The 13246-nt window shown below is 39.5% G+C and overlaps 1 protein-coding gene across 3 annotated transcripts in view; it reads left to right on the top strand.

Annotated features, from left to right (window-relative positions):
- The window catches only part of LOC107663741 (tyrosine-protein kinase receptor UFO-like), a 36605-nt gene that overhangs the window by 10477 nt on the left and 12882 nt on the right, over positions 1-13246 (top strand). Inside the window, exons 3-7 of one of the 3 annotated variants that reach the window (XM_016454047.1) lie at positions 6479-6618; positions 6823-6967; positions 7065-7082; positions 8143-8272; positions 8767-8858. In XM_016454047.1, the coding sequence (XP_016309533.1) occupies positions 6479-6618; positions 6823-6967; positions 7065-7082; positions 8143-8272; positions 8767-8858 (525 nt within the window). Of the gene's footprint in view, positions 1-6478; positions 6619-6822; positions 6968-7064; positions 7083-8142; positions 8273-8439; positions 8519-8766; positions 8859-13246 lie in introns of those variants that run through there. The other 2 variants (XM_016454049.1, XM_016454048.1) reach the window with 2 other exon arrangements.

Below are 13246 nucleotides of genomic sequence, written 5' to 3'. Positions count from 1 at the left end.
TTTTGTTTTTTTATATATATATATATATATATATATATATATATATATCTGGCAACACAAATGAATCAAGGCTATTCTTGCATTGTGCATACAGAAGAAAGACAACTCTGCACATTTCAATTCGTTAATAACAGCTATTTCTTCAGTTCAGTTTCGTAAACACTGCATAGAATTATTGTAAATGTGGTTTTCACTACCACTGAGTTTTTCGGGAGATAATTGGGTTGTAGAATGTGGTTGTCACTCCAGTAAAGGACTAAACTGTGTGTGAACAGAACAGGATTAAGCACGAAAAGGTGAATTGCCAACTGAGTTTAGCTGGAGTGTGTATGTGGCCTATTTTCTTATAAACTCAGCCCTGGTCTGCATGAGAGAAACCTTTCTGAAAGCAGATTTTATACAGCAAACAGTAAACAACACAATTTTTGACTAATTGCTTTAAGACTGAGGTTCGGGCCTTATAAAGCAGCACGTGTGAAACGCTTGATTCATTTCATAGCTAAACTGACTGAGGTTTACTGGTGCATCTCAACATGTCCAGGTCACATCTCCAGATTCATTAATGTAGGATCAAAACTACAATATTAGATTCATGATAGTAAAGCACATTGTCCACATAATCCTAATTTACATTTCACTAATGAATATGGATGTTTTACATTTGCAGGTTTTTTTTTTTTGTAGATCCCCACCGATTTTGTGTCTCCCTTATTGGACACACCAGATGATTTACACCCAATAAATTCAGAATCCTGTATATATTCATATGGGATTTTTGACAAGGTCCTTCCTGTTTCACTAACATACAGTTTCGTGTCCTGCCATTTTTCATTTTTCCTGGTTTCTAGCGCTCTGCTCATTCAGGTTGTACTGTGTGCATGATCGGACAGTTATTGAGAGAGACTAGGGTAGGCCATAGAGACGGGAGAGGAAGGCAGAGACTTTTGACAAAATGCTATTTTCACAGCCGTGAGCCAGAAACACATGTGGAAACAATCAGACGCGAAACTCTTCCTGATAACATCATCAGAGTGCCTCGCCATGTTCTTCAACGTCCGCGTATTCACAGGGTGGAATAACAAAGAATACATTTTCATACCTGCAATGGGGAAAATATACTAAGAAATAATTTGATTCTGCCGTTGAAGAGAATTCTGTTCTGGGAAGTTAGCAAACACACCTATACACACACACACACACATACACACACACACACACACACACACACACACACAAAGAACTGAAAGCTCTATCACCATCACACAAACTCTCTCAATCTCTCGCCCCTCCCTCTTATTCTCTCACTCACTGTCTCTCTCTCACACACACAAGTGCTTCTTCAACTTTAGGCACATTTGGCCCTGTAGACTTTCAGAAAATAAACTGTCCTAAAACGGTGTGTTGTTTTTTTCTGCTGCTCTGCATTAGAAACAGAGACAGCGGCAGTGAGATTAGTTGAAGGGTGAGAAAGTAAAAGAGGCTCTTTACTGCACTTCTGCAAAATATGTCAAAAGTATAAATATGTTCAGACTGTAATACAATCTTGCTACTCACTGAATGCTGCAGAGAACACTCATACTAGTAATACAAACAGTGAATCAGTCCAACAGAAGACATAGTAACAGCTGTGTTTCACATTGTTGTCTCATTGTATGTAGTTATCATCTTGGAAATAATCAGTTTTTTTGCAGTGTTAATTCAATTTTGTGTAAAAATAATGAAAAATAAAGATAAATATCAGGCCATTAAATATGCTGGTAGGTGTAGCAGTGATGGTGTAGAATATAATCACCCTCTTTAAAATAATCACATTTTGTTGCTTTGCAGCCTGAAATGAAGATGGACACAGTTTTTGTTTTATGCAGCTGTATTTACTCAGTGCAACTTATAACATCCCAGTGCAAGATAAAACACCAACATGTCAGAAAATAAATAGAAAACAGAATCACTGAGTTGGAAAAAGAATCAGCTCCTCCTAAAAATAACTTGTAAACTCAATCAGGTGCAGCTGATCACCTTCTAAATGACACACAAAGGGTGCGTCCGAAATCGCATACTGCTTAGGAGGTACTACATTTGAATTTGAACGTACTACTCGACCGTTAAAAAAGTACGTTCTATATAGTATGAATGAGAGTAGTATGAATGGAATTCGGACGTACTACATCCGCCATGTTGATGTTGTCACGTGACATGCGTCATCACAGCAGCGGCAAAATGTAAAGAGCCCTCACTACTGCGCGAACATCAGCAGTGTTTCACGTAATTCTTACCGCTTTCATCTGCGTTTTAACGTTGATTGGATCAACAGCTCAGATGAGGCGTCGGGAAGCTGCTCGCAGATCACGCCTTCGTCGACAGCTTGTAAATCATTGTGACATGCGTCTTCACAACAGCGCCAAAATTTAAAGAGCCCTCACTACTGCGCGAACATCAGCAATGTTTCACGTAATTCTTACCGCTTTCATCGGCGTTTTAATGTTGATTGCATCAACAGCTCAGAGGAAGCGGCGGTCAGCTGCTCGCAGATCACGCCTTTGTCGACAGCTTGTAAATCATTTATCAAATAAGGTAAGTACAATCACCTATTTAGCTAGCACATTTTACCTCAGAATAAAAAGTCATGTCTGTGAACACCATGGCAGAGGCTCATTTGGAGCAACGAAATAAAGTAATTTATTGTTATAAATAAATGCATAAAAATACACAGGACAAACAAAAGACATGAATCAATGAATAAACTTGAATGAATACATAATACACAATTTGATAAACGGAGAGAGAGAGGGAGAGAATGAATACATACAATATATACATAGCTAAATAAATATTATAGATATACATTGTGCACAGAATCACTGTGGCATATATATTAACAGTGAGGCGGCTGATCGCTAACAAAATATCAACTAAATATTAGTAAAAGAGGGGAAAAAAATGTTTTAAAGTCTGTGGAATTGTCTAATCTCATTAAACTGCTTAACAACGAACGTCTCCGTTAAAAAAGCAGTTAACAAGCTGATGTACAACAGCATTGACACTAGCTCGATCTGTTCGTTAACTTGATGTGCTCAGTAATAACAATGATTAAACATCTTTTTACAGCCGATTCACGAAATCATCTCATCGATTTACAATGTTTAAACTTTCAATAAGTCAGCCGTTCACTTAGATCATGTTAAACAAGTGCAATTTAACCACAATGAACAACGTTTTTCCCTGAGGTACTTACACTTGAAAAGAGCCACGTCGCTGCCTTCCGCCATTTTCGAATATGACGCCTCCTGTCCCGTGGCCTCATGGGATAGTAAAGTGTCCATCGTATGCATGCTACGGAATTCGGGCGGAAGTAGTAGGTCATCCGGGTACTTCTCGCCTACTGTTTTTCGAATACTATGAATTCGGACATACTACTCGCCTCGCATTCTGTTTTTCGCCTACTATATAGTATGGAAGTATGCGATTTCGGACGCAGCTAAAGCCATCTGACTTTCACCTGTGATCAGCTGTGCTCATTCTGATCAGCTCAGCATGAAAAGAGCTTTCCTGGAGCATTTCAGTCCTTGCTAGAGCAACTGAAGCAAACAATCAACTATGGCACTGTCAAAACATTTCTGGGATAAAGCTGTGGACAGACACAAGTCGGGAGGTGAAGACAAAAACATTTCAAAGGCTTTATCAATGCCTAGAAGCACAGTGAAGTCTATTATTAAGAAGTGGAAGGTATTTGGTAAAACTGATGAAACCGATCCGAGAGGAGACCGAGAGCTACAGCAACTCTGAAGCAGTGCAGAAATGTGGCTTTATGGTGGCTCGTATGGAAAAAAGCCACTCCTCAAGAAAGGCCACATGCAGTCAGACTGAGCTTTGCCAAAACACACCTCGAAGATTCTGAGGCAGATGAGACTAAAACTGAATTATTTTGCCTCAACAGCAAACGATATGTCTGGTGGAAACCCAATCTAGCTCAGCATCCAGATAACAGCATTCCTGCAGTAAAGCATGGAGCTGGTGATGGCCTGTTACTGGAGTGTTTCTCTGCAGCAGGGACTGGAGCAATTGTCAGGATAGAAGGAGAAATGGACAAGCAAAATACTGTCAAATTCTTGAGGAAAATCTGCCAGAAAGCTGTCAATGGGAAGAAGGTTTACCTCCCAACATGAGAATGACCCAAAGCACACAGCAGAACTGAGCACACAGTGGCTGAAGGAGAAAAAGCTGAATGTCCTGCATGGCCTCGTCAGAGTCCAGACTGAAACCCCACTGAACATCTGTGCAATGACCTGAAGACTGCAGTCCACAAACACTCACCATCAGGTTGAACTGAACTTGAGCAGTTCTGCAAAGAAGAGTGAGCAAATATTGCAAAGTTAGTAGAGACAAATCCCAACAGACTAAAGGCTGTAATTACAGCAAAATGTAGTTCAACAAAATACTGACATAAGGAGATGATCCTTTTTCCAACTCAGTGATTCTGGTTTTTATTTTTATTTTTTGACTTGTTGTTTTTATATCTTTCACTTGGATGTTATAAGTAAATACAGCTGGATAAAACAAAAACTGTGTCTGTCTTCATTTCAGGCTGCAAAGCAACAAAATGTGATTATTTTAAAGGGGGTGATTCTTTTCTACAGTATACCGTAGAAAATCATCATATACAGTGATGACTTTCAAAATTACAATCAAATATGGTCAGAAATTACGAAATACAGTGGAAAGAAGTTTTTTTTTTAATACATGTATAAAGAAAAAACAACATTTTGTCTGTTATATTATGTACAGTCGTGGTCAGAATTATTGGCACCCTTGGTAAATATGATCAAAGAAGGCTGTGAAAATAAATCTGCATTGTTAATCATTTTGTTCTTTTATAAACAAAAAAATCACAAATATCTAACCTTTCATTGAACTAAAACAATTGAAAATGGGTGAAAATCTCATTATGAAATAAATGTTTTTCTCAAATACACGTTGGACACAATTATTGACACCCCTAGAAATTATTATGAGTAAAATATCTCTGAAGTACATTCCCATTCATATTTACAATTTTGAGCACTCCAGGGTGATTATGAACATGACATTATCCAGCCATGGCTTCCTGTTTCACAGGAATATAAATAGGACAAACCTTAAAAACAACACAAAAACGGGTCACTGAGCACAAAACCAAGCTTCTGCTATGGCCATTCCAGTCCTCTGACCTGAACCCTATAGAAAATGAGTGTGGTGAACTGAAGAGGAGAAGCACCATCATGGAGCTGGGAATCTGGAGGGTCTGGAGAGATTCTGGATGAAGGAATGGTCTCTGATCTCTTGTCAGGTGCACTCTAACCTCATCAGGCATTATAGGAGAAAACTCAAAGCTGTTATTATGCCAAATGGAGGTTTCAAAAAGCATTGAACAAAAGGGTGCCGTTAATTGTGTCCAATGTGTATTAGAGAAAAACATTTGCCATAATGATATTTCCCCCCATTTTAAATTCTTATTCTCCAATGAAAGGTTAGATTTATGTGATTTTTTTAAATAAAGGATCAAAATGATTAACAATGCAGATTTATTTTCACAGACTTCTTTGATCATATTTACCAAGGGTGCCAACAATTCTGACCATGACTGTATGCATGGGGCATTTATTAGTAAGTGTCTCCCTTTGTCATAGCTTAAGCTCTGTCTCTTCAGTCTGTTCTCAGTGTTGGGACACTTGAACTTACACACATGAAATTATACTTCTCATGGATTCTGAAGACTGTCAAAACATCTTTGTGTCTGTTCTTAATGTGGTTTCCCAAACCTGCCTGTTATATTCCACACTATTCTACGCCTGTTAAAATGCTACAGCCAGAATCCAGAATTTACTTGGTGACGGAGTATAAATTGAGGAAATTTACTGGCCAGAACGTGTACACAGGTTTTCGCATTGTCTCTTTAAAATAGACAGCTCTTTGTGTTTTTCGTATTTTACATGACATTTCCACAAGAAGTGCTATAAACTAAATCATTTTTCTTATATTGAGTTGCTTGTAGCATGTTTCACAGCAGTTTCAAAGTGAAATGTCCAGTGTCTGTCACTACACAGTGTGTTCGATTTTCTCAGAAACAGTTAAATGTGACTTTTATTTCATTAGTCATTTTACATCACATGTGCAATGCTGTACCAGGTGAGCTAAAAAGCAAGTTTACTGCATCAGAAATTCCATACACAGTGCAGATGTGATGCAAAAATAAATAAATATAAATAAAACAAAAATAAAAAAGTGTTTATTAATCAATAATCTACACCTGTAATCATATTTTGTGTGAAAACAATCAAAAGTTGTTGGCATTGTACTGCCTCTAGTGTTCATTTCGCCTGGAAACTGCAGTGAAATTTGCAGTTTTGAGAAATGTAGGTACAGTAGCATATTTCTATTGAGCCTGGGTTATTTCACAATTTGAACGAGAATGTTAATTTGTGCCATTTTATTTGTGTTTTAGTTCCCGATACAGCCCCGGACAATGTGACGGTTGTGGTGAACGGAACAGAAGTGCTCCTGAGATGGTCACAACCTCCTGGAAAGATGAATGGACGGCTGCAGGGATACATGATGGAGTACAGCGCACCTAACATGGAACAGGTGACCACACACACACACACTGACAACAATATTTGTGTTTGCTTTTGGATTTCCTTTCCTCCATCTCTGAAAAACATTACCATGTTTATATTTTTATCATTTGTTTTCTCTATACTAAATAGCTGTATCAATCTGTCAGATTCCAGGAAGTAGTGTTTGATGTTGACTGGATTGCTTTGTTGTTTATGATGGATTGGTCTGCAGGTTGTGGTGGACACAGGTTTGGACACAGAGCTGTTTGTCAATCTCTCAGCCCCCCTGTCGAACGTTTCCTTTAGAGTGTGTGCATACACCGGAGCGGGACAGGGGCCCTGGACGCCCCTCCAAACCATCACACTCATTCATGCAGGTATGAAAGCAGGAAGACAGTAATCACATCTAAAATTCTCACAGGTCAAACAGTTCCACTGAATGTTAACGGTCTCTTTCTTTGCAATGTTTTGCAGAAACGGGGCAATCCAGAGGTGAGTGACACACACACACAAACACACATACACACACACACACACACACACTCACACACACAAACACACCATTATGGGAACTTCTTACTGACTTGTACATGTTTTTATATTGATCTAATTATATTTGTTCTACCCTGACCCTAACCCTAACCCTCACAGAAACCTCTGTACTTGTGTATGTTTTAATGAAGTTGTTATTTAATGTTGGGAACATTTCGTCCCACACAAAATATAGAAGTGGACTTTTCCTTTTACTTCCCTTATTTAGAGCCCTTCTTAAAATGCTGTTGTTGTTTTTCTTTCTGTCTGCTGTTGCTGTCTCAGAAAAGAGGAAATAAAAAGAGATATGAGGGCAAGAAATGAACAGAAAGAAATGTGAGGAAATTAGTTGCAGGCAAAACCTGAGAGCAGTTTTGTTGAGTGGGAGGCATGTGGAAAGACTTTCGGACATTCTCTAGAAGCAACGCCCTGCTGTAAATATGGACACATATGCACCGAGGTCATTTTAATGAGCTAATTCAACCAGTGACCAGCTGAACAAAACACACATTCAGTCTCTAGTCTCTGAACAGATGACCATGATAAAATATAAAGACACATCAGATATTGGCCTAGTGGGGAGTGAGAGGTATGGTATGGCTTATTTACGCAACCCAAGTTTGAATCTAGCCTGGGGTGACTTAACTAGACGTAAACTACAGCTCACAGCTGCTTCTGTAATTGAAATAACACTTGCTGTGACTAGTTTGCAGTACAAAGTCTCAGGTGGCGACAGATGCCCATTGGTAATGCTCTTCTAGTGTAAGCAGACTTCAGACCTGTTTGAAATCTGTCCAGCCAGTTGCCAGTGCCAAGTCAGATTTGATGAAGTCAATGCTTTTTACTCAGCTTTACCGAAAATCATCACTCACAGCCCTCAGTAAACAACTGTTGAAGAAAAAGCTCCATATCCTAAGTAGGCAGCTCACTAGGTTTGGCTTGCATTCCTCTTTAGAATCTAATTTACATTGACAGTCTGGACATTTTAAATCGGAGTTTCTTTCTCTGCGTCTGTGTGAAGATATCTTGAGTGCTCCGGCGTTCTCCTGGCACTGGTGGTATGTGGTCATGGCCATCGCCGCTGCCATCGTTCTCACTGTGCTCTTGGCCGTGTACGTGACCAGGCTGAGGTGGAAGGAGACACGCTTTGGGTGGGTAGTAATGAGGCTTTCTGCTGTTTTTGCTGGATTCTGACACTGTGGGTCTGAGCAGAGATGCTACTGCTACTATTAAACCTAACTGGAAAATGAAAAGGCATACATGAACTACAGACATTAAATTGTCCATAGTTGTAAGTGTGAATGTGTATGTCTGTTAGCAGGATGTTGGAATAGTCTCCAGCATCTCCTCATAACCCTACATGAGACAAGAGCTAAGGGACAGGAACTAGAAGGCACAAAACTCTCATCCTGATCCCATGGGGTCAATCTTCATTCCTTTTAGTAAAATAAAGTACTGAGAAGATGTGGGAGCTGTTTTAAGTGTACATATTTTGGTTTAGCAATGGTTACAACAGGTATAGTTTAGATATAACATTACCAAAAATATAATAACTGAATAAAGTAATGAAAAATACTAAGAGGTACTGTTCCATGTGAAGAATATGTGGGCTTAAAGAGTTGCATTTGTTTGTGTTGTTGTAAAGTGAGGCATTTGAACCCATGATGGAGAGCGGTGAACTCGTCGTTCGATACCGAGCTCGTCGAACGTACAGCCGACGCACAACAGAAGCCACACGTGAGTTTGCTTTCTCTCCAGTAACACTTTGACTGACTGCTCGGAGCCTACAGAATCTTTACTTGCTCGCACATGTAGCTGTAACTAGATCAGGAACACCTGCTCGAGAACTGATCCGTGGGAATTCCTTCTCCACGTCTTATGTGGGCATTCTAGTTTTCCTTTTCACCAAAATTTGAAAAGTTTGAAAATATGCCTTTCATTTTATTGTTAGAATGCTCAAAATTCAACAATCAGCGATGATGTCATGTTACGATTAGCATACTAGATTTAGCATTTGGCAGATGCTTTTATCCAAAGTGACTTACATTGCATTCAAGTTACACATTTACATTTTATCAGTTCTTTCCCTGGCAGTCAGACCCATGACTTTGGCATTGATGTTCTGTCTGAGCGACAGGAAAGTGTCACACTAAAGTGTGATTGGTATTTTAAGACCACATATTTTGGTCTTAAACGGTTAGTTCACCCAAGGTCCTCGTCTTCTTTGTTCGGGTTCTATCAACTCTTCAAGTCCTTCTCTACCTCTTCCTCTACCTCCTTCATCTCCTCTTTGAGCTCCCCCTCTCATTCTCACTCTTCTTCTTCTTCTTCTAGCTCCTTCCATTTTTGTTGAAGACAGGTGAACTCACCTGCTGCCTTTTATAGCACACCTGAGTGCTGCGTTTTCAAATTAGCACATGTGTGCTTCCACACCTGGTGGATGTGATTATCCAATTCGTTCATTAGTGTGGTCATTGGCAATCCGGGGCTTTGTAATGACAAGGAAGTAACCTCACAATCCTTATCTGTGTCTAAGGTGTGAAAATGTGTGTAGAGTTTTACAAATCACTGTGTGTAATGTTTTGCAAAAAGGGTGAAGCAGACATTGTGTGTAATGTTGTGCAAATCTGTGGAGGTGTTTTGCTCATTGGAGTAGAATTTTGCAAATTGTGTGGACATTTTTATTTTAGTGTGTAAACAATCGTAAAAAACTGTAATAAACCTCAGCAAACAGACACACATACTGTCAATGCCACACACACTCATTACACATTACTTTGGTAATATGCAGGTATTAATACTTTACATGGTTGTAAACAGCTTGTATTATATTATTACAGGTTCTTAGATACAGTGCTAGTGAAGTTAAGCATCAGTATTGCTCAACAAACTCCTATCCATACGCTTTAAACTGATGCAGCTAACATGAAATAATCATGAACACTCTTACAGCATTTATTTATCAGACTTAATGTGCAATTTTACATATACGGATAAACTTTTAACAAGTTTTAACAAATTCCTAGATGAGAATACCACTTTTGAAAAAAAAACAAAAAAACTTTTTTTTAAGTCAAGTGACTTTTATTTCTATAGCACTTTATACAAGAGCTTCACAGAGATAAACAGGAACATAGCAGAATCATTGATGGAAACTCAACTATGGAGACTGTAATTCTGCTGTAAAGCAGCTCTAAAAGACAAGAGTGTCATTATTTAGCTCAAGTCAGTTCAGATCAATTTCAGTGTGAAGTTAATCAATCAGTTATAGGCAGCAATATTGTTATTCAGCATTAGTCAGTTCAGTGTTGATTCAGTTCAGTTCAGTTCCAGTGTCTGTAAGATGCATTTCAGCTGTAAAGCAGCTCTACAGAAGCCAGCAGTGCCTTACAGAACCAAACCACACACTAAAATCATGTTAACACAAACTGTTTCATCAGTGAGTATTTTAATGCCTATTTTTTATTTTTTTCTCTTCCATTGGAAGTGCCTCATTATAACCTCAGTTCTATTTCATCTCAGTCAACACGACACAGTATGGGTCAGCCTCGCTAAGGATGAGCTGTCAGGAGACGTTATATCAAATTAACCATGCCCCGCTTGCAATCAAGGTCTATAAATACAGGTGCGATGTAGCCGGCTCTTTCTCTTTTTTTGCCTCCTACCTATCGATGAAAGCTGTTTGATGGTAAGATTTCGCTGCGCATTCTTTTGTTGTATCTGGCTGACCGGAGTCTCTTTTTCCGCGAGGGTTTAAACTGCCGCATTGGCACGTGCTTTTTGTAAACAAGTGCGTTCGTTGTGTGATTAAAGGAGCCTCTTCACCCGTGAGGGTGAAAGCTACCGTGGTTGTGTGTGTGTTTCACTTACAAAACGTAAGGTGAGTATATTTATATTTATATATTTATATTTATAATTGTATTTATATATATATTTTATAGGCATTTCATAACAAACAGCCAAAGAGGGGCCTCTTCACCTGTAAGCGTGAAAGTTACCGAGTAGAGGAGAGCTGTTTGTGATCACAGCGTGGGAGTTTTATTGTAATTCAGACAAAGAGGCCTCTTCGCCTCTGGAGAAGAAAGCTATCTAACTGATTTAAGTTTCCTTCTTTTATAATGCAAGAGGAGAACACCACTGGTTTACCCTATGAGATGCCTGCAGGCAAAGAGCCACTTCGGTCTGAACGGGATCCTCAGGAAGAGGGTGTCAGACCTAAACAAGCTCGTAAACGCAAGCATGTAGAAGGGGACATTGGTCAGCTTCAGAAGCAAATGCAAGGTATGCAGGAGACCCTGAACACTTTGTTAGTGGCTCCGCAATGGGTGGCAGAACCTCAAGACTTGGGGGTGCCATTATCAAAACGTCCATGCCGCCACCCTGATGAGCTTTCAGTGGCAGCGTCTGGAGTGTTTGGAAGGGATGAAAATTATGTGCCTTCAGAACCAGAGGACATCTCTGAGTCAGAAACGGGGGATGGTGCTTCTGAGGCCTCAGAGCCTATTGCACTGGACCCTTCAGATAAAGCAGTGATTTCCAGAGCAGCTGAGCATGCAAAACTGCCTTCCCAGGCTGCTTCAACATCAACCTCAGTGTTTGATAGAGGCCCTCAGCGTCGTAAAACAGAGGGATTGCCAATACTTCCTGATTTTATAACGGAGTTGCAGTCTTCCTGGAAGGCCCCTAGTTCTACGGCCCTCCCTAGGACACAGCTGGGCAACCTGGCAGGGGCAGTAACTTATGGGCTTGCTACAGCTCCTCAGATTTGACCCACATTTGCTATGTTGACTGGGGCTATGGCCAGGACTGGAAGAGATGCTATACACCCTAACAAGCATGGTAGAATAATTGACAGTCAGCTGCGGAAAGCCTATCATGCCTCTGCCTTGTCGGCAAGACTTGCATGCACAAACTCTCTCCTCTTGGTTTATTTAGCGGGTCTGCTTCAGGATTTGTCCTCCACTTTGACAGATGAGGAAAACATCCCAGAGACATTGCGAGTGGTGGATATGCTGATCTGAGGGACAAGTGCGCATGCTCAAGCCCTGGGGCAATCCATGGCCAACATGGTTCAAACACAACATCAGGTATGGATAGCCCAAACTAATCTGTTGATACTCAGCTCTATTTTCCTTTAAAATCAGGTACTGATTCAGTGTCCTCTCTGCTAGCTTGTTTAGAGGACATTAAGGTTTGGATGGACAAAAATTTCCTTCAACTAAATCAGAAAAAGACTGAAGTTATGTTGTTTGGCCCTTCACACCTTTTAAATAATCTAAGTTCTACCCTGGGCCCCTTGAAGAAAACATTCGCGATAACGTTAAAAATCTGGGAAAAATTACCCTTGACCCTGAGTTAAAATTTGACAAACAAATCAGTTCTGTAGTTTTTCTGCAGCTTAGGGGACTTCGCAAGCTTAAAAAATATTTTGAGCTTTAGTGATTTGGAGACCGTTATTCATGCATTCAGCTCAACCAGGTTGGATATTGTAACACTCTATACGCTGGAATATATCAGTCCTCGCTCTCGCGCTTGCAACTAGTACAGAACGCCGTGGCTCGTTTTTTTAACAGGGACAATAAAGAGAGAACATATCACACCTATGTTAGCGTCACTTCATTGGTTACCTGTTCAATTCAGAGTTGATATTAAGGTTTTAGTATTTGTATTTAAATCACTTCATGGCCTTGCCCCTACTTATATTTCAGATCTTCTCCATTCCTACTCTCCTGAGAGAACACTTAGATCTTCCACCCAGATGTTATTAAATGTTCCAAAATCTCGACTTAAATCCAAAGGTGACAGGGCTTTCTCAGTTCTTGGTCCAAAGCTCTGGAATTCCCTACCATTGTTTATTAGACTAGCCCCTACTCTATCCACATTTAAATCTTCTCTTAAAACTTTTTTTTTTTCTCAGGCATATGCTTAATTTGATACTATTTTAGTTTTCATTTAGTTTCATTTTGTTTTGTTTTAACTTTATTAATTTTTGTTCTGTTTTCTTTTGACTTATTTTATTAGTATTTAAATTGTATTGTATGAGGATGTTTTTGTCTCGTATGTTGTGCAGCACTTTGGTCAGCATTTATGTTGTTTTAAAGGGCTATATAAATAAACTTGACCTT

This window comes from Sinocyclocheilus anshuiensis, unplaced genomic scaffold (assembly GCF_001515605.1).
Source record: "Sinocyclocheilus anshuiensis isolate Anshui unplaced genomic scaffold, SAMN03320099.WGS_v1.1 scaffold2827, whole genome shotgun sequence".
NCBI classification, from domain to species: domain Eukaryota; kingdom Metazoa; phylum Chordata; class Actinopteri; order Cypriniformes; family Cyprinidae; genus Sinocyclocheilus; species Sinocyclocheilus anshuiensis.
Note: the sequence above shows the minus strand (reverse complement) of the source record. Positions and strands in the feature narration are given on the sequence as shown.